The following is a 21,764-nucleotide window of genomic DNA, read 5'->3' as shown; positions in this document are numbered from 1 at the left end:
GAACGATGGAGAAGGAAAGCAGAAGGAAAGTCAGGAGAGGTGTGATCTTACATTTTCAAGTCTTCCGTGCACCAGCTAATCGAATCCTCACATAAACTCTCTGGTGTAAGTGCTATTGTGGTACCATTTTACAGATGAGAAAACTGAGGCCTGGGGATGATCAATAACTTGCCCAAAATCGCACAACCAGGAAATGGCAGAGCTGGACTCTCTGACTAGGCAGGCTCACTCCAGAGCCCAGTGTAGATACCAAGCACTTCCTACATGATACACCTGCCCAAAACCAAAGGGCTTGCTCTTTGGCTCCCAAGGAACTCAAGGCAAACTGGGAACTGTAAGAGGCCATGTGGGTCTCACCTCCCAAATAAATAAAAATGTCTCAGTCTTTCCTACGGGGAGAAACACTTCTCTGGACTAAATTTTTGCGAGAAACCATTCGTGGCCCCTTACGTAGCAAGCGTGAAGTAACGCAAGGGACACCTCCAGGTGGACTCTTCCTGAGAAAGCAGGAGTGTTCCTAAAACAACCCTTTCTCGCATCCTAGCCTGTGAACAAAACTGGGGGCGTAACATCAAATGTGCTCAGTGACGACATCTCCTGGCGGTGCGGGTCACTTCCCCACCCCTGCTCCTCCACCTCAGCACAAACCGTCTGCCCGTGCTCCTGGTGCTCACCTCCACATCGCGAAGTCCCGCAGCCTCTTTCAAACCCAACTTCAACCTCCCCTTGTCCGCTGCTCCACCCACCGGCTCTGCACGCCCTGAGCTCTGCGTTGGAAAGAGGGGGCCCAACACTTGGAATCTCAGTTCCTCCCTCTCTTCACTGCTCTACATTTCAGTTTCTCTTTTTTCCTCTTTATTTTTTTAATTTATTTTTTAACTGGAGGAAAATTGCTTTACAATGTTGAGTTAGTTTCTGCTGCATGTGTGTGTGTGTATGAAGTCACTTCAATCATGTCCAATTCTTTGTGACCCCATGGACTGTAGCCCACCAGGCTCCTCTGTCCATGGGATTCTCCAGGCCAGAATACTGGAGCGGGTTGCCATACCCTCCTCCAGGGGATTTTCCAAACCCAGGGATCAAACCCACATCTCTTATGTCTCCTGCATTGGCAGCCCTGTTCTTTATCACTAGCGCCACCTGGAAAGCCAGTTTCTTCTGTACAACAATGCAAATCAGCCTAATTGTAAGTACATTCCCTTCCCTACTGAGTCCCCCTCCCGTCCCTGGATCCCACACCTCTAGATCATCACAGAGAGCTAGGCTGGGCTCCCTGTGTTGTTTCTGCTGTTAAAAAAAAAAAAAAAGCACACTGCTAACATTGGGCTTCCCTGGTTGCTCAATTGGTAAAGACTCTGTCTGCAACGCAGGAGACCTGGGTTCGATCCCTGGGTCAGGAGGATCCCCTGGAAAACAGAATGGCAACCCATTCCAGTATTCTTGCCTGGAGAATTCCATGGACAGAGGAGTCTGGTGGGCTACAGTCCATGGGGTCTTAAAGAGTCGGACATGACTGAGTAACTAACACTTTGATTTTCATCACTGCCTTATGAGGATTAAGGGCTTCCCTCATAGCTCAGTTGGTAAAGAATCCACCTGCAATGCGGGAGACCTGGGTTCAATCCCTGGGCTGGGAAGATCCCCTGGAGAAGGGACTGGCTACCCACTCCAGTATTCAGGCCTGGAGAATCCCATAGACTGTATAGTCCATGGGGTTGCAAAGAGTTGGACACGACTTAGCGACTTTCACTTTCACCGTGAGGATTAAATGAAAGTATATCTACCAGTGCACCTGGTATCTACGCCTCGTGACACCTCACAGCCCCAGCAAGGCACTCAATAAACGCAGGTCCCCTCTGCTGCTCTGCCGTGGCAGGATGCCAAGGAAGCGAGCATGTTCCCTGGGAGTGGGGCTGGAGGACTGACCGAGGCAGGGGAAAATCGGATGGCCAATGCTTAGGCAGAGTGCTCGTTAAGTACTTCCCCTCCTTCAGACTCATTAAAGCAAGACTCCTGGAAAAGGCAGATTTAATTTGGATCCTCTCTCTCTAAGCAGAACACCAGGGAGCGGGGAACACTTGCTTGTCATGTCGAAACTGTGCCCAGCGGTCTGAAACTAAGATTTGCTCTCCAGGTGAATTCACCTTTCGACATTTCCCTTCCCTCAGGCTGAGCTTTGCCAGCAGAGGCATGGAGACAATGTTTTATTCATGGGCCCTGTTCCCAGAGCCCAGGGAAAGCACGTGTGAGGAGGAGAGGGGACTGGAGGGGAGAAATGACAGAACCTCTCAGCCACCAGCACCCCCATCGTCCTTGCCTTGGTCCTACACCTGCAGGGGCTCCTGAACGCCTCTCTCTGAGGGAGGGTACCAGCTTGAGACCCTGTCGTCTTCCTGGGTTACCTGCCCTTCTGCTTGGTTTGAGGAGAGAAAATTCTTGCTGGTCTCTGAGGCCTCAGAAGCCCCGAGGAGATGCCACCATGGAGGTTCATGGAGCCTCCCTGGGGGAAAGCGGTGGTGGGGGCAGGATGGATAAAGCACAGGTGTGGGAACAGGCTTTGGGATGAAGCAGATCTGGACTCCTGGCTTCCACTTGTTCGAGTCATGTGAACTTAAAGCTCTATGTTCCCCAAGTCTTCTTGTTCTAACTTGTGTATAGAATTCTTTGGAAGATTCCATGCGCTGTGGTGTTAAAGACTTGGTTTGATGCCCACATGTGACTGGGCTCAATGCACAAGGGCTCTCATTTCTGATGGTATCATCACAGCAGAGCAGCAGGTCAGCCTGAGGGAGGCTTTTGAAGTTCTGGACGTCAGAGTCCAAAGGATCATAGAGGTCAGCCTTAGCCTTACAAGTGATCTAGTTTTCATGTGTCACAGACAAGGAAACTGAAGCTCAGAGGGACCCATGATGGTCTAAGGTCCAAAGTCGTCAGCTAATTACTGCTAACGTCAGACTTGCCCAGCACTCCCACCCTTCCACTGCACACACATCCCCTAGATGCCCCGGTCATCACTGACCATTCCAGTCTGGAATGGAGGTGGTGGGATGGAGACAGGGCCTTGGGACTGGCTCTATCCCCAGCAATTGCCTGCCAAGGAATAGCAGCCACCCCAGGCCGGGCTGGGTTCTGCCCTGAGCTGCCACAATACTTCCTCTTCAATTTAGATCAGGACCTAGGAAAAATCCCAGAGCCCTCCAGGGAGACAGCAGGCAGGGGAAGGGAGGACCAGAGCTGATGAGTGCTGTCTCCCAGGGGCAGCCGCCCAGCCCAGCCTTGCAGTGAGGGCAGAAGAGGGCTTCTTTCTGGACAATCAGATTTACAAAGGCATCCTGGCCCCTGGGAAAAGGAGCCTCAGGGCTGAGCGATCCGAGTTCCTTTCTGCTCCATCAGCTGCCAGGCACCCACAGAACCTCCAGGGGCCGGGTCGAGACAGCAGAATAGAAACACAGGAGCAGTGCGGCCAGTGGTGAGCAAAGCCAGAGATGATGTCCCTCCCAACCAATGCCTGCCCGTCTGAGAGAGGAGGGCACCCCCATTTGGACTCGTCCTTCCCTCCAGTCTGTGTTTTACAGTTGTTTTTTTAAAAGCAGTAGTAGGAAAAAGCACAAGCTTTGAAGTCAGACAAAACTGGGTTCAAATCCAGACTTTGCCATTCTCAACTCTGTGGGGGCAATTAATAAAGTTAACTGGGCTGCTGGGTCCTCATACCCGAGGACAGTTCCCTCTCCAGGGTAGTTGTGAAGCATGTGAAGCAGGAACACAGGGCCAGAAGTGCAGTTAAGTATCTGCTCTTAATACAACTTTAAGACATGCTAGCTGGTATATTCGGAGAAGGCGATGGCACCCCACTCCAGTACTCTTGCCTGGAAAATCCCATGGACAGAGGAGCCTGGTAGGCTGCAGCCCATGGGATCGCAAAGAGTCGGACATGACTAAACGACTTCCCTTTCACTTTTCACTTTCATGCATTGGAGAAGGAAATGGCAACCCACTCCAGTATTCTTGCCTGGAGAATCCCAGGGACGGGGGAGCCTGGTGGGCTGCCGTCTATGGGGTCGCACAGAATCAGACACAACTGAAGCAACTTAGCAGCAGCAGCAGCTGGTATGTGGTATGGTTTCATTATTGCTATTATTACAGCAGATATTCAACAAAATCAAAGTATCCTCCCTTTGAAGTTGGGGTCAGTTAAATTTAGTTAAATTTTTCCATTTAAACTGTCAACTCTCAAGGGACCCTTCTAATGGAGAAAGACCAGAGTGTGAAGAGCGGACTCCCAAGACACTGAGTTTGGCTTTGAAGGTGTCATAAGGTATTTTTCAACAGTAAAATCATTCTGTTTGCCTCAGTCTAACAAGGGAAGGAATCAGAATTCCCTGAATACTTAGGGAATGATGATTAAAGAGAGAAAAGCCATTCCAAAGACTGAAGCAGAGAAAAACTAACCTAGGATTACATCTTTGCTGAAAGAAAATATTACAAAGGAGATCATTCACAAATGATCATTCTCAAATATCTTTGTTCTTTCCAGTACCACCAAATTTTCTTCAGTTTATTGGAATGCATGTAGAATAATGCAACTTTTGGAGACTGGTAGGGATCTATTGCCATTTCTATTTCACAGGAACGTCTAGAAAAGAGCCTAAGGGATGCTCTGGTCAAATCAACTACTTATTAAGTAAAAGCCCTTGGTCGGTATCTCCCAGACTTGTCTTATGAATAGGACCCTTGTTCAAAATGCAGATTTTCCATCTCCATCCCACCTCATTCCTCCTCACAAATTTTCTGATTCCAAAGGTCCAGGATGATGACTGGAAACACGTTTTTAATGACCACATCCTGGGAGTCCCATCAGGGCCAAGACTAGAGTAAAGCAATAGCCTTGGACACAAAATTTAAGGAGATTTAAAAACTCAGCCATCAAGACAAATCATGGGTTAGTCTCTCAGTTGTGTTCAACTCTTTGCCTCCCCACGGACTGTAGTCCGCCAGGCTCCTCTGTCCATGGGATTTCTGAGAAAAGAATACTGGAGTGTGTTGCCATGCCATTCTCTAGGGCATCTTCCCAACTCAGGGACTGAACTTGGGTCACCTGCATTATAGGCAGATTCTTAACCGTCTGAGCCACCAGGGAAGTCCCCAAACAAATTATAGTGTAGCGCAATATTCTGAAAATCAAAATTCATGCATGAACAATATATCAAAAATCTGAATCGGAGACTTTGAATCAAAAGTGGATTAGCAGCAGAGATATGTCATCTTGGGGCAAGAGGTGAAAGGAAAATCAGTAATATTGGTCATCTCACCCTGGGTGGCCCTGATTCTTACCAGCATATCAGCTGATAAGGAAATCCTGCCATAGACAGACTGCTAGGCCATCTCCTCTTCAGGAGATACTGATACAATCTGCCTTACTAGTTGGTAATCTCTCTTAATCGCCGGTCCTTCAGAAAGGTTGATGGGCAAGCAATCAAAGTTTCTGGAGGTGGGACCTGGGATTCCAAAACTACATCCAGGTGAGTTCAGATGCACAGCCAGGAGTGAGAACCGTCTGAGGTAAGGCTCAGGAATCCCTGGGAAGGCTGAGGGGTGAGTGGTTTACCTGAGCCCATCACCTCCTTACCTTCTCTGTGTCAATGCCTCTGGACATGGACCAGGTGGACACGATGTAATCCATGACTCGCTCGCTCAGCCCCTTGGGCACCTGGTAGAGCTTCAAGAAGTCCCGGACACTGTTGAGCATCTCATGGTACCTGTTGGTGTTGGCGTACATCTGTTGGAAAATGGTCGTCACATTCCCAAAGATGGTGGCATAGAGGAGGGCTAGTGGCAAGAGGAAGAGAAAAACACACGTGAGTGGTCCCTGAATAGGACCCAAGAAAGCCAAACTTGCCCAAAGCAGGCCAATGGCCAGAATGGCCTGCTCCAGAGGAGACGGTCCTGACCTTCTCAGGAGAGGCTCAGCCCAGGAGACTCTGGGATTGGACCCAGAGAAAGAGTCTCCAAATATCAGGCCACTAGTTGAGGCTTGTGGGAGGCAGAGAGAGGGTGAAGGGAACTGGCATGACTAGGGTCAGAACCAGGATACAGATGGCAGTGCAGGCTGGGGACAGGACGGTTGAACTGCTTCACATATACTCGTCACAAAAAGTCTGAGCCATGCCTGAAGCCGCTAGTTGAATGTACTCTTATATGCTCTGTACCGGCCCAAATCCAAGGATTGAAGTCGCTCAGTCGTGTCCGACTCTTTGCAACCACATGGACTGTAGCCTCCCAGGCTCCTCCATCCATGGGGTTTTCCAGGCAAGAATACTGGAGTGGGGTGCCATTTCCTTCTCCAGGGGAACCCAAATCCAAATCCATCAGCAAATCATCTTTTAACAACTGTGCTGTCAACTACACTGCCTGCCAGAGACAGGATGGGGATGTGTCCCTCAGTCCCGGCTCTCACACGGCAAGCAACACGGCAAAAAGAGACTTTAAAGATGGAATCACAAATAATTGAATAATAGCAAGCCTGCCGAGGGCACTGACGGATGTTAGATCTTGCATGTTAACCCAGCACTCCTCTGCATTGTGATGCAGCTCCTGGGGGAAAAGCATGGCCTTGATGTGAACAGAATAGTCAGGTCCCCTCTGAGACGTAACAAGCACTTACTACGTGCTACTGCTGCTCCCCCTACGTAAGTGTCACGGAGGAGGACCATTATGTCATCAGAAAACCCCACATTCTACGTGTAACCTGTGTCTGCCTTTGGATGCTAAGCTCAAGTGCTACCTCTTCCAGGAAGCCTCCCCAACACTCCTCCCCTCCATCTGTCCCCACAAGGGTGACTATGAGACTCCCCAAGCATACAAATCTAACTCAACTTTATCATACGTTGCATCCAGATAAACCCATCATAAGTTGGAAATATCTTAAGTTAAAAATGCACTTATACATGTAACCTACCGAGCATCATCAGATCAGATGAGTCGCTCAGTCGTGTCCGACTCTTTGCGACCCCATGAATCGCAGCTCAGCCTAATTACCTTAGACATGCTCAGAACACATACATTAGCTTAGAGTTGGGCAATGTAACACAAAGCCTATTTTATAATAAAGTGTGAAATATCTTATGTAATTTATTAAATACTGTACTGAAAGTCAAAAGCAAGATGGTTGTTTCCCTTTATGATCGCATGGCTGACTAGGAGCTGCAGCTCACTGCCACTTGCCCAGCATCCCGAGAGAATCACTCTGTACATCACTAGCCCAGGAAAAGATCAAAATTCAAATTGGAAGTACTGTTTCTGAAGGCATATCAATTTTGCACCACTGTAAAGCCAAAAAATCCCAAGTCAGAGACTGTGTTTCTGTCGAGCTCAGGTTGTACACACCATTTTGCAATCATATTCGTGCTCGCCTGTGCCCTCACAGGGTAGTCCTGCAGGCTGGACTCAGCTTTTCCTTGCCATGAAACCCTGGGAGCTGGTGCTACACTAGTGCCCAACAAAGTGTTTGTCACATTAGTGAATTACGTATGTGTTTGCTATGGCTTATTTTAAAAAAGAAGTGGCTGAAATATAATGACAGCACATTCAAAAGCAGAGACATTACTTTACCAACAAAGGTCTGTCTAGTCAAGGCTATGGTTTTTCCAGTGGTCACGTACAGATGTGAGAGTTGGACTGTGAAGAAAGCTGAGTGCCGAAGAATTGATGCTTTTGAACTGTGGTGTTGGAGAAGACTCTTGAGAGTCCCTTGGACTGCAAGGAGATACAACCAGTCCATCCTAAAGGAGATCAGTCCTGGGTGTTCACTGGAAGGACTGATTTTGAAGCTGAAACTCCAATACTTTGGCTACCTGATGCGGAGAGCCAACTCATTGGAAAAGACCCTGATGCTGGGAAAGACTGAGGGCAGGAGAAGAAGGGGACAACAGAGGATGAGATGGTTGGATGGCATCACCGACTCGATGGACATGGGTTTGGGTGGACTCCGGGAGTTGGTGATGGACAGGGAGGCCTGGCGTGCTGCGATTCATGGGGTTGCAAAGAGTCGGACACGACTGAGGGACTGAACTGAAATACAATAAACTGTACATGTTAAAGTACACAATTTCGTGGGTTCTGACACATATACGCCCATGAAACAATTAGCACAATCAAGACAGTAGCATATCCATCACCCCTAAAAATTTGGTCATGTCCATTTATAATCCCCCTGACCCTTCTATCCCCAGGAAACTGCTGATGCTTTCTGTAGACTAGCTTGCATTTTAAAATATTTTATATAAATGGAATCATATGGTACATACTCTCTTTAAACACCATACAATACCTCCATTTAAAGTGTACAGTTCAATGGCTTTTAGTACATTGCTAGAGCTGTGCAATCATTACCACAATCTAAGTTTAGAATATTTTCATGCTTCACCAAAGGAAACCCTGTTCCCATTATTAGTCATTCCTCATTTCCTCCCTAATCCCCTAGCCCTAGGCAACTGAAAATCTACTTTCTGTCCCTATAGATTTGCCTATTCTGGACATTTCATACAAATTAAATAATATATGTGGCCTCCTGTAACTAGCTTCTTTCATTTAGAATAATGTTTTCAAGGTTCATCCATGCTGTAGCATGTATCAGTACTTCATTTCTTTTTATTGTTGACTGATTAAATATCACAGTAATCCAAGTCTATGCCCCAACCAGTAACGCTGAAGAAGCTGAAGTTGAACAGTTCTATGAAGACCTATAAGACCTTTTAGAACTAACACCCAAAAAAGATGTCCTTTTCATTATAGGGGACTGGAATGCAAAAGTAGGAAGTCAAGAAACACCTGGAGTAACAGGTAAATTTGGCCTTGGAATACGGAATGAAGCAGGGCAAAGACTAATAGAGTTTTGCCGAGAAAATGCACTGGTCGTAACAAACACTCTCTTCCAACAACACAAGAGAAGACTCTACACATGGACATCACCAGATGGTCAACACCGAAATCAGACTGATTATATTCTTTGCAGCCAAAGATGGAGAAGCTCTATACAGTCAGCAAAAACAAGACCAGGAGCCGACTGTGGCTCAGACCATGAACTCCTTATTGCCAAATTCAGACTTAAATTGAAGAAAGTAGGGAAAACCACTAGACCATTCAGGTATGACCTAAATCAAATCCCTTATGATTATACAGTGGAAGTGAGAAATAGATTTAAGGGCCTAGATCTGATAGATAGAGTGCCTGATGAACTATGGACTGAGGTTCATGACACTGTACAGGAGACAGGGATCAAGACCATCCCCATGGAAAAGAAATGCAAAAAAGCAAAATGGCTGTCTGGGGAGGCCTTACAAATAGCTGTGAAAAGAGGAGAAGTGAAAAGCAAAGAAGAAAAGGAAAGATATAAACATCTGAATGCAGAGTTCCAAAGAATAGCAAGAAGAGATAAGAAAGCCTTCTTCAGCGATCAATGCAAAGAAATAGAGGAAAACAACAGAATGGGAAAGACTAGGAATCTCTTCAAGCAAATTAGAGATACCAAAGGAACATTTCATGCAAAGATGGACTCGATAAAGGACAGAAATGGTATGGACCTAACAGAAGCAGAAGATATTAAGAAGAGATGGCAAGAATACACAGAAGAACTGTACAAAAAAGATCTTCACGACCCAGATAATCATGATGGTGTGATCACTCACCTAGAGCCAGACATCCTGGAACGTGAAGTCAAGTGGGCCTTAGGAAGCATCACTATGAACAAAGCTGGTGGAGGTGAGGGAATTTCAGTTGAACTATTCCAAATCCTGAAACATGATGCTGTGAAAGTGCTGCACTCAATATGCCAGCAAATTTGGAAAACTCAGCAGTGGCCACAGGACTGGAAAAGGTTAGTTTTCATTCCAATCCCAAAGAAAGGCAATGCCAAAGAATGCTCAAACTACCACACAATTGCACTCATCTCACACACTAGTAAAGTAATGCTCAAAATTCTCCAAGCCAGGCTTCAGCAATACGTGAACCGTGAATTTCCTGATGTTCAAGCTGGTTTTAGAAAAGGCAGAGGAACCAGACATCAAATTGCTAACATCCGCTGGATCATAGAAAAAGCAAGAGAGTTCCAGAAAAACATCTATTTCTGCTTTATTGACTATGCTAAAGCCTTTGACTGTGTGGATCACAATAAACTGTGGAAAATTCTGAAAGAGATGGGAATACCAGACCACCTGACCTGCTTCTTGAGAAATCTGTATGCAGGTCAGGAAGCAACAGTTAGAACTGGACATGGAACAACAGAATGGTTCCAAATAGGAAAAGGAGTTCATCAAGGCTGTATATTGTCACCCTGTTTATTTAACTTATATGCAGAGTACATCATGAGAAATGCTGGACTGGAAGAAACACAAACTGGAATCAAGATTGCAGGGAGAAATATCAATAACCTCAGATATGCAGATGACACCACCCTCATGGCAGAAAGTGAAGAGGAACTAAAAAGCCTCTTGATGAAAGTGAAAGTGCAGAGTGAAAAAGTTGGCTTAAAGCTCAACATTCAGAAAACTAAGATCATGGCATGTGGTCCCATCACTTCATGGGAAATAGATGGGGAAACAGTGGAAGCAGTGTCAGACTTTATTTTGGGGGGCTCCAAAATCACTGCAGATGGTGACTGCAGCCATGAAATTAAAAGACCCTTACTCCTTGGAAGGAAGGTTATGACCCACCTAGATAGCATATTCAAAAGCAGAGACATTACTTTGCCAACAAAGGTTCGTCTAGTCAAGGCTATGGTTTTTCCTGTGGTCATGTATGGGTGTGAGAGTTGGACTGTGAAGAAGGCTGAGCGCCGAAGAATTGATGCTTTTGAACTGTGGTGTTGGAGAAGACTCTTGAGAGTCCCTTGGACTGCAAGGAGATCCAACCAGTCCATTCTGAAGGAGATCAGCTCTGGGATTTCTTTGGAAGGAATGATGCTAAAGCTGAAACTCCAGTACTTTGGCCACCTCATGTGAAGAATTGACTCATTGGAAAAGACTCTGATGCTGGGAGGGATTGGGGGCAGGAGGAGAAGGGGGTGACAGAGGATGAGATGGCTGGATGGCATTACTGACTCGATGGACGTGAGTCTGAGTGAACTCCGGGAGTTGGTGATGGACAGGGAGGCCTGGCGTGCTGCGATTCATGGGGTCACAAAGAGTCAGACACGACTGAGCGACTGATCTGATCTGATCTGAGTGTTCTATGGGAAGGATATTCCCTATTTCATTTATCCATTCATCCGTTCACAGGCATTGGGGCCTTTCTACTGATAAATAGTGCTGCTATGAACACTTGTGTCCAAGCTTTTGTCTGAACATGTTCTCAATTATTTTGGAGTAAAATTACTGTGTCGTACAGTAATTATGTTTAACACCTTGAACCACTGCCAAACTACCCTCCACAGTAGCTGCACCACTCTACATTCCCACTCGTGGCGTTTGTGGGTTCCACAGGGCTCCATATCCTTATCAACACTTGTTATCACCTGTCTTTTTGATTATTGCCAACCTAGTGAGTGTAAACTGCTCTCTCTCTGAAGCTTTGGTTTGCATTTCTCACATGAGTGATGATGTTAAACATCTTTTAATGTGCTTAATGACCATTGGCATGTTTTCTTCAGAGAATGTCCACTCAAATCCTATGCCCATTTTCAACTGGACTTGTATTATAAGTTATTAATATATTCTAGACATAAATCCTTTATCAGATACGATTTGCAAATACTGTCTCATATCATGTGGGTTGTCTTTTCACTTTCTTGATGGTATGGTTTGCAGCATTAAAGGTTTTAGTTTTGATGTAGTCTAATTATCTGTATTTTCTTCTGTTTCCTTTTTTGCCTGGCTTATTTCATTCAGTCTAATTAGTCTGAGATTGATCCATGTTGTTGCATGTATCAATAATTTATTAAGAAAAAAAGTGTTACCTTAAAAATAATTATAAATTCACAGAAAGCTGTAGACAGTACAGAGAGATCCATGTGCGTACCCTTCGCCTAATTGCCTCACTGATTACAGCTTATATAAGTGGAGGATAACAGAAAAACTGAGTGATTTACATTGTTACAGAGTAAGCTATAGTTATGCATCATTTGATCACATGTGTACATTCATGTGTACCAAGCACCACAATCAAAATACAGAACTCTTCCATCACCACAGCCACCTCCCTTTTCTACCCCTTTATACTCACTCCCCCAGCAACCACTAATCCCTTCTCCCTTTTGATAATTACATCATCTCAAGAACATCATAGAAATAGCATCATACAGTACATGAGCTTTTGAGACTGGCTTTTTTCACTGAGTAAAACGCCCCTCGGGTCCAGCCACACTCTTGTGTGTATCAACAGTTCATTGCTCTCTACCGATGAATATAACCCATTGTACAGACACACCCCAATCATTTCTTCTGAATAATCTTCCTCGGGTTGACAGACTAAGGGAGGGAAAATAAAAGAAAGGCAGAGATATAGGGGAAGGGAAGGAAATCTTCAGTTAAATCTGGCAGCATTGGACACAGCTGCCTGGAAAACTGAAGACACAAATCTATCCAACAAGAACTATAAATGAGGATGGGAAAGCATGCTGCCAGCTCTGGACAGGTGCCAGGAGTGGTGCCCATCTGAACAAAAGGAGCCAGATGAAAAGCAGAAGTCATCCAACCTGAAGAACGCAGACGCCAGATCTTCTAAGCTCGTAAATAGCCTCAAACACAAGAGGGGCCATAGCTCCTCCTGTCCAGTGATGGCACCAAGTGTGATCAAGGACAGCTTTGTTCCCAGGGAGTCTGACTCTCACTCAACGAGCCTGCATGGCAGTCCTGCCTCAGCTCGGTTTTCTGCTCCACCATGAACCAGAGGTCATCCATGCCAAGTAGAAGTGCCTTTCTCAGAATGGCTGCCGAAAGTTAATTGAATCTTGAAGCTTAAAAACAAAGTTACAACAAATTAATACAATCAGAATAGCTCTCTTGTCCATGATCTGAGAACCAGGGGCAGGTCTGAGAAACTGGTGTGCTGGTCAGTTAAGGCAGTGATGCCCACTCTTCCCACCCCTGCCTGCTTCTGAGGCATTCTGGAAGGTTAAGGCTCCACAGGAGGATCTTTCAGTTCAGTTCAGTTTAGTTCAGTCGTGTCTGACTCTTTGCGACCCCATGAATCGCAGCATGCCAGGCCTCCCTGTCCATCACCAACTCCTGGAGTTCACTCAGACTCATATCCATCGAGTCAGTGATGCCATCCAGCCATCTCATCCTCTGTCGTCCCCTTCTCCTCCTGCCCCCAATCCCTCTCAGCATCAGAGTCTTTTCCAATGAGTCAACTCTTCACATGAGGTGGCCAAAGTACTGGAGTTTCAGCTTTAGCATCATTCCTTCCAAAGAAATCCCAGGGCTGATCTCCTTCAGAATGGACTGGTTGGATCTCCTTGCAGTCCAAGGGACTCTCAAGAGTCTTCTCCAACACCACAGTTCAAAAACATCAATTGTTCGGCACTCAGCTTTCTTCACAGTCCAACTCTCACATCCATACATGACCACAGGAAAAACCATAGCCTTGACTAGACGGACCTTTGTTGGCAAAGTAATGTCTCTGCTTTTGAATATGCTATCTAGGTGTGTCATAACCTTCCTTCCAAGGAGTAAGCGTCTTTTAACTTCATGGCTGCAGTCACCATCTGCAGTGATTTTGGAGCCCAAAAAGTAAAGTCTGACACTGTTTCCACTGTTTCCCCATCTATTTCCCATGAAGTGACGGGACCGGATGCCATGATCTTCATTTTCTGAATGTTGAGCTTTAAGCCAACTTTTTCACTCTCCATTTTCACTTTCATCAAGAGGCTTTTTAGTTCCTCTTCACTTTCTGCCATAAGGGTGGTGTCATCTGCATATCTAAGGTTATTGATATTTTTCCCAGCAATCTTGATTCCAGCTTGTGCTTCTTCCAGCCCAGCGTTTCTCATGATTTTCTCTGCATATAAGTTAAATAAGCAGGAGGACCTTATTCAATTATTACTATTATGAAATATCATTATTATTAAAAATGGATACTTCTTCTCTCAATGTCCCTTCTCTAATTTTATGTGAAGTGGGGTTTATTGTTGTTCAGTTGTGTCTGACTCTTTGCAACCCCATGGACTGAAGCGTGCCAGGCTTCCTTGTCCTTCACTCTCTCCTGGAGTTTGCACAAACTCATATCCATTGAGTTGATGCCATCCAACTGTCTCACCCTCTGTTGCCCCCTTTTCCTCTTGGCCTCAACTCTTTCCCAGCATCAGGCTTTTCCAATGAGTCGGCTCTTCACATCAGGAGTGGCCAAAGTATTGGAGCTTCAGCATCAGTCCTTCCAGTGAATCAGGACTGATCTCCTTCAGAATGACTGGTTGGATCTCCTTGCAGTCCAAGGGACTCTCAAGAGTCTTCTCCAGCACCACAGTTCAAAAGCATCAATTCTTTGGTGCTCAGCCTTCTTTATGGTCCAACAGTTATATGTTTTGAACATGTGTATTTTATTTACTGATGTCTATGTATGATGTATTATGCCCTTAAATACTCAAAATAGAACTGGAAGACTTGAAGTCGAGCTATGACTTGAACACGTTTGAATGAGATGTGGGGAGGGAGAGAGGGAGACTGTCACGTCACTGTCAGGGCTGAACTCCACAGTGCAGAGCGCACCCTGGGTGACTCTCAGTGTGGATCAGTTGCGTCCTCCCAAGAGCTAAAGAAGTAAGAGGGCCTTTCCCAACCCCAACACAAAATGTGGATTTGGATAAGAGCAGGTTAGAAAAAAAAGAAAAAAAAACAGTTAACATTCTATCACACCGAAGCTCTGTGTCCCATCCAGAGAAAAATAAAACAATATTCTCTGACCCTTAATTAGAAATCTCTGCATGGACTTTGGGAGAAAAGGCAGCAAAAGTTTTCATCTCTCTTTAGAAAGTTTAGTAATTCTTTTTGTATACATTATACATACACACTGTTTAAAGAGTTATAAGTGACTGAGTGAAGTCGCTCAGTCGTGTCCGACTCTTTGCGACCCTATGGACTGTAGCCCACCAGGCCTTTCCGTCCATGGGATTTTCCAGGCAAGAGTACTGGAGTGGGTTGCCATTTCCTTCTCCAGGGAATCTTTCCAATCCAGGGATCGAACCTGGGTCTCCTGCATTGCAGGCAGACGCTTTACCCTCTGAGCCAGGGAAGAGTTAAGTGGCTAAGATTTCATAAAATCCTTAGTCCCCTCGGCCTTCTTCCTTTTCACCCTGTCTCCTCTTCTGCAGAAGCACCCACTCTCAAGTAGCTGATTGCTTCGCTACTGATCTCCGCATTTGAGTATCACGCTCAGATTGCCTTGTCCAGATGCTTCAGTTTCAGGTGTTAGCCACTGACCTCTGAGAATTTAGCTTCCACTCACTTCCCCTTCCCCTGCTTCCAATCTCATACTCAAACCCAATACATTTTCCCATTGTCCCACTCTCCCAAAATATACCATCATTTTGGTTAGACAACTATCTGTTTATATTATAACTAGATGAATGCCAGTCACAGTGAGTCTTGTGGTTACATTTCACATGACGACAGTGGTTACTTTTCCTTTCCTGCAATGTTTTCTAATAATAGACTTTGTCTTTTCATTTGCTTGGTTTAGTTGTCGCTAATTTGACTCCAGACTCTCCCACAGATAAATATGTCTCTTCTTAATATATTAAAACCCATTAGTTCATCTATCCACTTCATTTCCTCAAAGAAGTCCTCCCTGGAGGCTTCTCAACTGTTCCATTGTAGCTGTGTGGACGTGTCCACCCAGGAAGTCACTCCACCTATTGAGTCTGAGCCTTCAATTTCTGCATCTTGCGTCTTCTGCTGTTTTGGCTTATTCCTTTTTGTTGGTCAAAGACATCCTCTAATAGCTTTCTGAGAAGGGCTATAAGGGAGCAACACCTTTGAGACCTAACATGTTGACTCATACTCAGGTAATAATTTGGGTGCATAATTCTAGATTAGAAATCATTTCTCCCAGAATTTTGGGAGCATTTCCCCACTGTCTTGCTGTTGAGAAGTCAGAAGTATTCAGACCCTTCCTCTTTCATACTGAACTTGTTTTCTTTCTCCTCTCTAGAAATTCACTTTTTACAATGTTCTAAAAATGCATGAAGATGTACCATTTGCTCTGGTTCAGGTTCCATCCATTGTGCTAGGCTTTCAATAAGCCCTTTCAACCCAAGAATTTATGCCCTTCATTTTAAGAACATTTTCTTGGGCTATTTCTATACTTTTCTTTCTTTTTTTTTTTTTGTTAACTTTCCTCCAGCAGATCAAAGTGACAAGGAAAGGAAAAGAGAAGCGAGCAGAGGAGAGGTGAGAAAAGTAGATGAGCAGGGTGGTGACAGCAATCATGGACGCGCTGATGGAAGGATCAGCATTAATAAGGACACTTTTTAAACTTCTAGTCAGCTTTCTTTTAGCACCTGGATAAAATTCTTTGCAGTTCCTCAAAAGGCAAGGGAGAAGGGAAACTGAGAGTCTGTTCTATGAGCCCCAAATATTAGGAAGCCCTAGTTGGACACAATATATTAAAGGCAATGGAAAAGGAAGGAGGAAGCACAACCCCTAGGATCTTTGGCGGGACAGAAAGATGCTCAAGGAGGGAGTCTACTAAGGAGTGTTGAACAGGCCACAGGTCCTAAGCTGCTGACCATTCTCTGCAACATATGACAGACTGTTCTCAGCCACACCCCTCCCCTCTCCTGTCCCCCTTTGGTAGACCTACTCCAGATGCAGCTCACCTACCTGCTACCAAGGGGAAGCCAAGAAGGGAGGAAACTGTCCTGTTGTTAGAAGGGCATCTCTGGAATGCCAGGTGACCAGCTTCTGCAGAGCTGTCAACTCTCACTGGCATATAACAATCTGATTTTTTTTTTGTTTGCTTTGTTACTTATTTTTTGGCACTGCCACGAAGCATGCGGGATCTTAGTTCCCCAATCAGGGACTGAACCTGCACTCCCTGCATTGGAAGCGCGGAGTCTGAGCCATGGGATTGCCAGGGATGTCCCCAGCATACTTCTAATAATCGGTGGGTTAAACAGACTTGTAGGCTTCTCCAGGAAGTTGGTCATTATTCATAAAATTATTTCTGTTGGAAATGCACTCCAGCTTTTAATAAACAAACTTGCACAGCATAACGGACTTCAAAATTCAAGAAGAAAAATAACTGTAAATAATAAGGCGCCACTTCAGCCGGCAAAGCTTATCTCTATCAAAACTTAGAGTAAAGAATATGAATCTTTTTCCTTTTTGTAATCATTTAAAAATCATTGCCCTCTATTGGTTGTTTATGGGTCTATCCACACTGACTTGGTTCAGTGTGGAATTCCACATAATAAACTAGAATATAAAGAAGACTCTACCCTCAAACCTATGTTTGTTTCTGTACTCTTAATACCCAGCAAAAGTTCATCAGGGTTTTTAACAGTTTGAGGGGGCCTTAACCCTAATTTCTGATTCAGTAGGTATTCGGCAGGCCCGAAAAACAAAAGACAGTTGCTCAGTCGTGTCTGACTCTTTGAAACCCCATGGACTGTAGCCCACCACGCTCCTCTGTCCATGGGATTTTCCAGGCAAGCATACTGGAGTGGGTTGCCATTCCCTTCTCCAGGGGATCTTCCTGACCCAGAAATCGAACCCGGGTCTCCTGCACTGCAGGCAGATTCTTTACCATTCGAGCCACCAAGGTGGGCCCTGGAGTGTTTTTATTCTAACAAGCTCCCAGGTGATGCTGCTACTCCTGGGAACTTTGGGAAACATGCTACTAAGTCTATCTTCTATTACAATCCAAGTTTTAATTTACAATATGTTGTCAAACTCTATGGACACAAACATGAGTTTTGATTTCCTCTTCAAATAAGCACATTGGGTATTCACTGATTTTTCTTTTTTTTTTAAGTGCAAAGGTAGATGGAAAGAGTTGCTTATCTATAAAAAGCCCAGTTTCTGAATATAGACTATAACATTCTCTCTCCCTCTCTCCCCTCCTTGCTTCTTTAATGCTTCTTCTTCTCTGGCTATGCAGCACGCCCAGGTTTCATAGGTACCAACAAGAAAAATTGAGGAAATAGAAGCTCTTTCTAAATTTGCTTTAAACTAGATAGCGCCTGAAATTCAATATCCATTAAGATCATGCCTCACTACAGCTTTTTTTTTAAAATGAGGCTTAATTTCTTCATTTTTTTTTTGAAGAAAAAGGAAAAAGACATGTTATATGAATTTCCCTTAAAACAAAATCACCAGTCTAATGATCCTTAATTCCCCATTAGCCAGCCATCTGATGAGGACGAAATGCTCATTAAGTCGGGTAGCTACGCAGGTGAGTTTGGAGGGAAGGTTATTAACACACCTAACATAGGCACTGAGATTTCCAAGCAGTTCAGAGACATTCTTCCACTTCCACGACATGAATGACATACAGAAAGAAGATTCTAAGAAGGCAGAGAAACAGCTCAGATTTTGAATCTTCTGCTTCCTATGTTAGGTGTAGCCCAGCAAACCCTGCTCAGTGAATGCAGAAACCTGTGCACCCATAATGTTATCTGAAGGAAAGATGTTATCCTCAGAGTTACACCCTCCTGGGTTGTAACTTAAGAGCTGTGTGGCCAGAGGCAAATTACTTCGTTCCCCCTTCATTTCTATTCATCTGACAGCAGGAAAAATACCTGTTTACCCCCCTGGATTGTTAGGAAAATGGGATACGGTGTTAAAGTGTCGGGAGTATGAAGCAGGAACATACAGACCCTCAGTGTATCTATCCTCACAGCTCATCGTCCTGTGAAAAAGTGAAAGTGAAGTCGCTCAGTCGTGTTGGACTCTTTGAGACCCCATGGACTGTAGTCTACCAGGCTCCTCTGTCCATGGGATTCTCCAGGCGAGAATACTGGAGTGGGTTGCCATTTCCTTCTCCAGGAGATCTTCCCAACCCAGGGATTGAACCCCGGTCTCCCGCATTGTAGGCAGACGCTTTACCATCTGAGCCACCAGGGAAGTCCTGTAGTCACCTGTAAAGAATACACACACCCAAGAACATTTCCTCAAGACAATAATGAGGAATGGTAGTCTGAACGGAGTCTGTCTTTTATTTGCACGCTGTGCTGTGCTTAGTCTCTCAGTCGTGTCCAACTCTTTGCGATCCCACGGACTGTAGCCCGCCAGGCTCCTTTGTCCATGGGATTCTCCAGGCAAGAATACTGGAGTGGGTTGCCGTGCCCTCCTCCAGGGGATCTTCCCAACCCAGGTCTCCTCCATTGCGGGCAGATTCTTCACCATCTGAGCCTCAGGTGGACTCAAAATTTATCATTACAGGAAAATATGGCAGTCCAGAAGAGACATGTCTGAAACCAGCACATCGTGTACAAACAGATGCTTTCAAAGGAATCTCTAAAATCCATAAATGTTGAAGAACTTTGACATACCAGCTGACAGAAAGACTACTGAGTGGTTCTGAATGAAGCTGCTTGTGGATTAGGAAGAACTGAAGGATAAGTGTACGTGGTCGGGTGGGGGGCAGTGGAGACAGGAAGAGAGGGTAGGGGATAGGCCTGGAAACTAGATCTAGTCCTCATTTCATGTCATCTGGCCCACATAACAGCAACACATCTAATTTTGTTACTGTATTTTCGGTCTTTGCTGCTGTTGCTGCTTTTCTTATTCTAATGGGATAATGACAGAGTGGGCGTGAGGACATTTATATTGGCATGGTGACCGGCAACTCACTTTCAAAACCTTATTTCCTGTGACTTGAAGCCCATAGCTATGAAACTCATTGTCTGGGAAGAAATGCGTAGCAACAAAGGGAAGGAAAAGAAGTAAAGGCTCCTTGCCATGCCAGCAGATCAAACCAGCATAGGAGAATGCAGTTTGCACTTTAGACAAAAAGGAGCAATTTGGAATCCTGGTTCCACCCCCAACCTTGGGATGATGGGTTCACCCTCTCTAAATTTCATCATATATAGTAGACTTTAATAATTACCTTTTGGTTTATTTTTAAATAAGTGGTATAATATATATAAATTGCTTATCACAGTACCTGGTACAAAATAAATGCTCAATATAAAATAACAAGAATTAATCGCAGAATGGTTAAGGACCATTTCCAGGTTATTTCCTGGAAATGTTCCTTCACTAAGTTAATCATCAGATATTTTAATTCAACAAACATTAGCTCAATACTCAAGTGAGTCATGTGCTGGGAAGCAGCATGGTTCAGTGAACACAGCTCAGGCTCCAAAGAGAAGGAACCGAGGGTGTAAATTATTGGTCCTGCCACTAACTCAAGTCATAAGAACCTCAGTTTCCTCATTTATGAAAGGGAGAGGGTAATCTCCACCTCTCAGAGTCTCAGTGAAGATTCAATGAGTTAACGCGATAAATGCCAGCCACAATGCTGGCATGGGGTGGATTGGAAATAAATCTTAGTTTCTTCTTTGGAACCACCCACTGTGAACATCCCTCCATCAATCACCCCTGACTCCAGTCTCCTCAGTCCTCGGCTTTGTGTGGGTACCTCCTCCTGCAGTATATAGGTTTGTGCTTGTCCTTAAATAGTGACTTTCCAGATTGCAGGAAGTGGTGGGGTCACTTCAGGGGCATATTCCTTTGCATTCAGTAGGTGCTCAGTAAACGCAGCTGACTAACACTTGAAGACACTATTCCAAAAAGGGGAGTTTGTCTAGGTTCAATTATACAAGGTACAAAGAGTACTAGAACCTGGGCTTCCCAGGCGGTGCTAGTGGTAAAGAACCTGCCTGCCAACGCAGGAGACAGGGGTTCAATCCCTGGATTGAGAAGATCCCCCAGAGGAGGAAATGGCAACCTACTCCAGTGTTCTTGCCTGGAGAATCCCATGGACAGAGGAGCCTGGAGGGCTAGAGTCCATAGGGTCACGAAGAATCGGACACAACTGACTTTAGCATGCACAAAGAGAGCTCGATCCAAACACAATGTGGGTTCACTTTTCCCACATGCCATCACCAATTCTCTGACACCAACTGGATGTCTTACAATTCAGCTCATTTCTGAGACCATCAGATTCCAATAAGCTGAGGGCTCAATCCCAAGACAGCCCTCTACTTCAGTTCCCAATGCAAGTCTAGGTCGTCACCTGTGCTTCTCATTGTCTGGTTGCACGTCAGAGAGTCCCACTACATCCTCTTTGTATTACATTCATTTGCTAGAGGGGCTCAGAGAACCCAGGAAATTCACTTACTCACTCAGTTCAGTTCAGTTGCTCAGTCGTGTCCGACTGTTTGTGATCCCATGAACTGCAGCACACCAGGCCTCCCTGTCCATCACCAACTCCCGGAGTTTACTCACTAGATCACTGGTTTATCACAAAGGATATTAAGGGATACAAATCAACAGCCAGATGAAGACACATATAGGGTGAGGCTCCAAACAAAGAGACTTCTGCCCCTGTGGAGTCTGGGGTCTAGCATGGTGGTACATGGAAGCATTCGGGTTCATGAACCTCAAAGTTCTCCAGATCCATCCTTCTGAGTTTTGATGGCAGATTCATTACATAGGCATGCTGGATTGCATCACTGGTGACTGAACTCAGTCTCCAGTTTCTCTCCTTTCCCAGGTCAGGGGTGGGACTGAAAGTTCCAAGTCTCTATCACGTGGCTGGCTCCACTGGCAACCAGCCTCCATCCTTTGGTGGGGTCCACAAGTCACCTCGTTAACACATCGAGAGACACC

At 45.2% G+C, this 21,764-nt stretch overlaps 1 protein-coding gene across 2 annotated transcripts in view; it reads right to left on the bottom strand.

Annotated features, from left to right (window-relative positions):
* Window positions 1-21,764, bottom strand: part of KCNH1 (potassium voltage-gated channel subfamily H member 1) — a 441,293-nt gene that overhangs the window by 133,389 nt on the left and 286,140 nt on the right. For both annotated transcript variants that reach the window (NM_174372.2, XM_024976030.2), the window contains 1 exon segment: window positions 5,627-5,826. In NM_174372.2, the coding sequence (NP_776797.1) occupies window positions 5,627-5,826 (200 nt within the window).

Source organism: Bos taurus, chromosome 16, assembly GCF_002263795.3.
Source record: "Bos taurus isolate L1 Dominette 01449 registration number 42190680 breed Hereford chromosome 16, ARS-UCD2.0, whole genome shotgun sequence".
NCBI classification, from domain to species: Eukaryota; Metazoa; Chordata; class Mammalia; order Artiodactyla; family Bovidae; genus Bos; species Bos taurus.
Note: the sequence above shows the minus strand (reverse complement) of the source record. Positions and strands in the feature narration are given on the sequence as shown.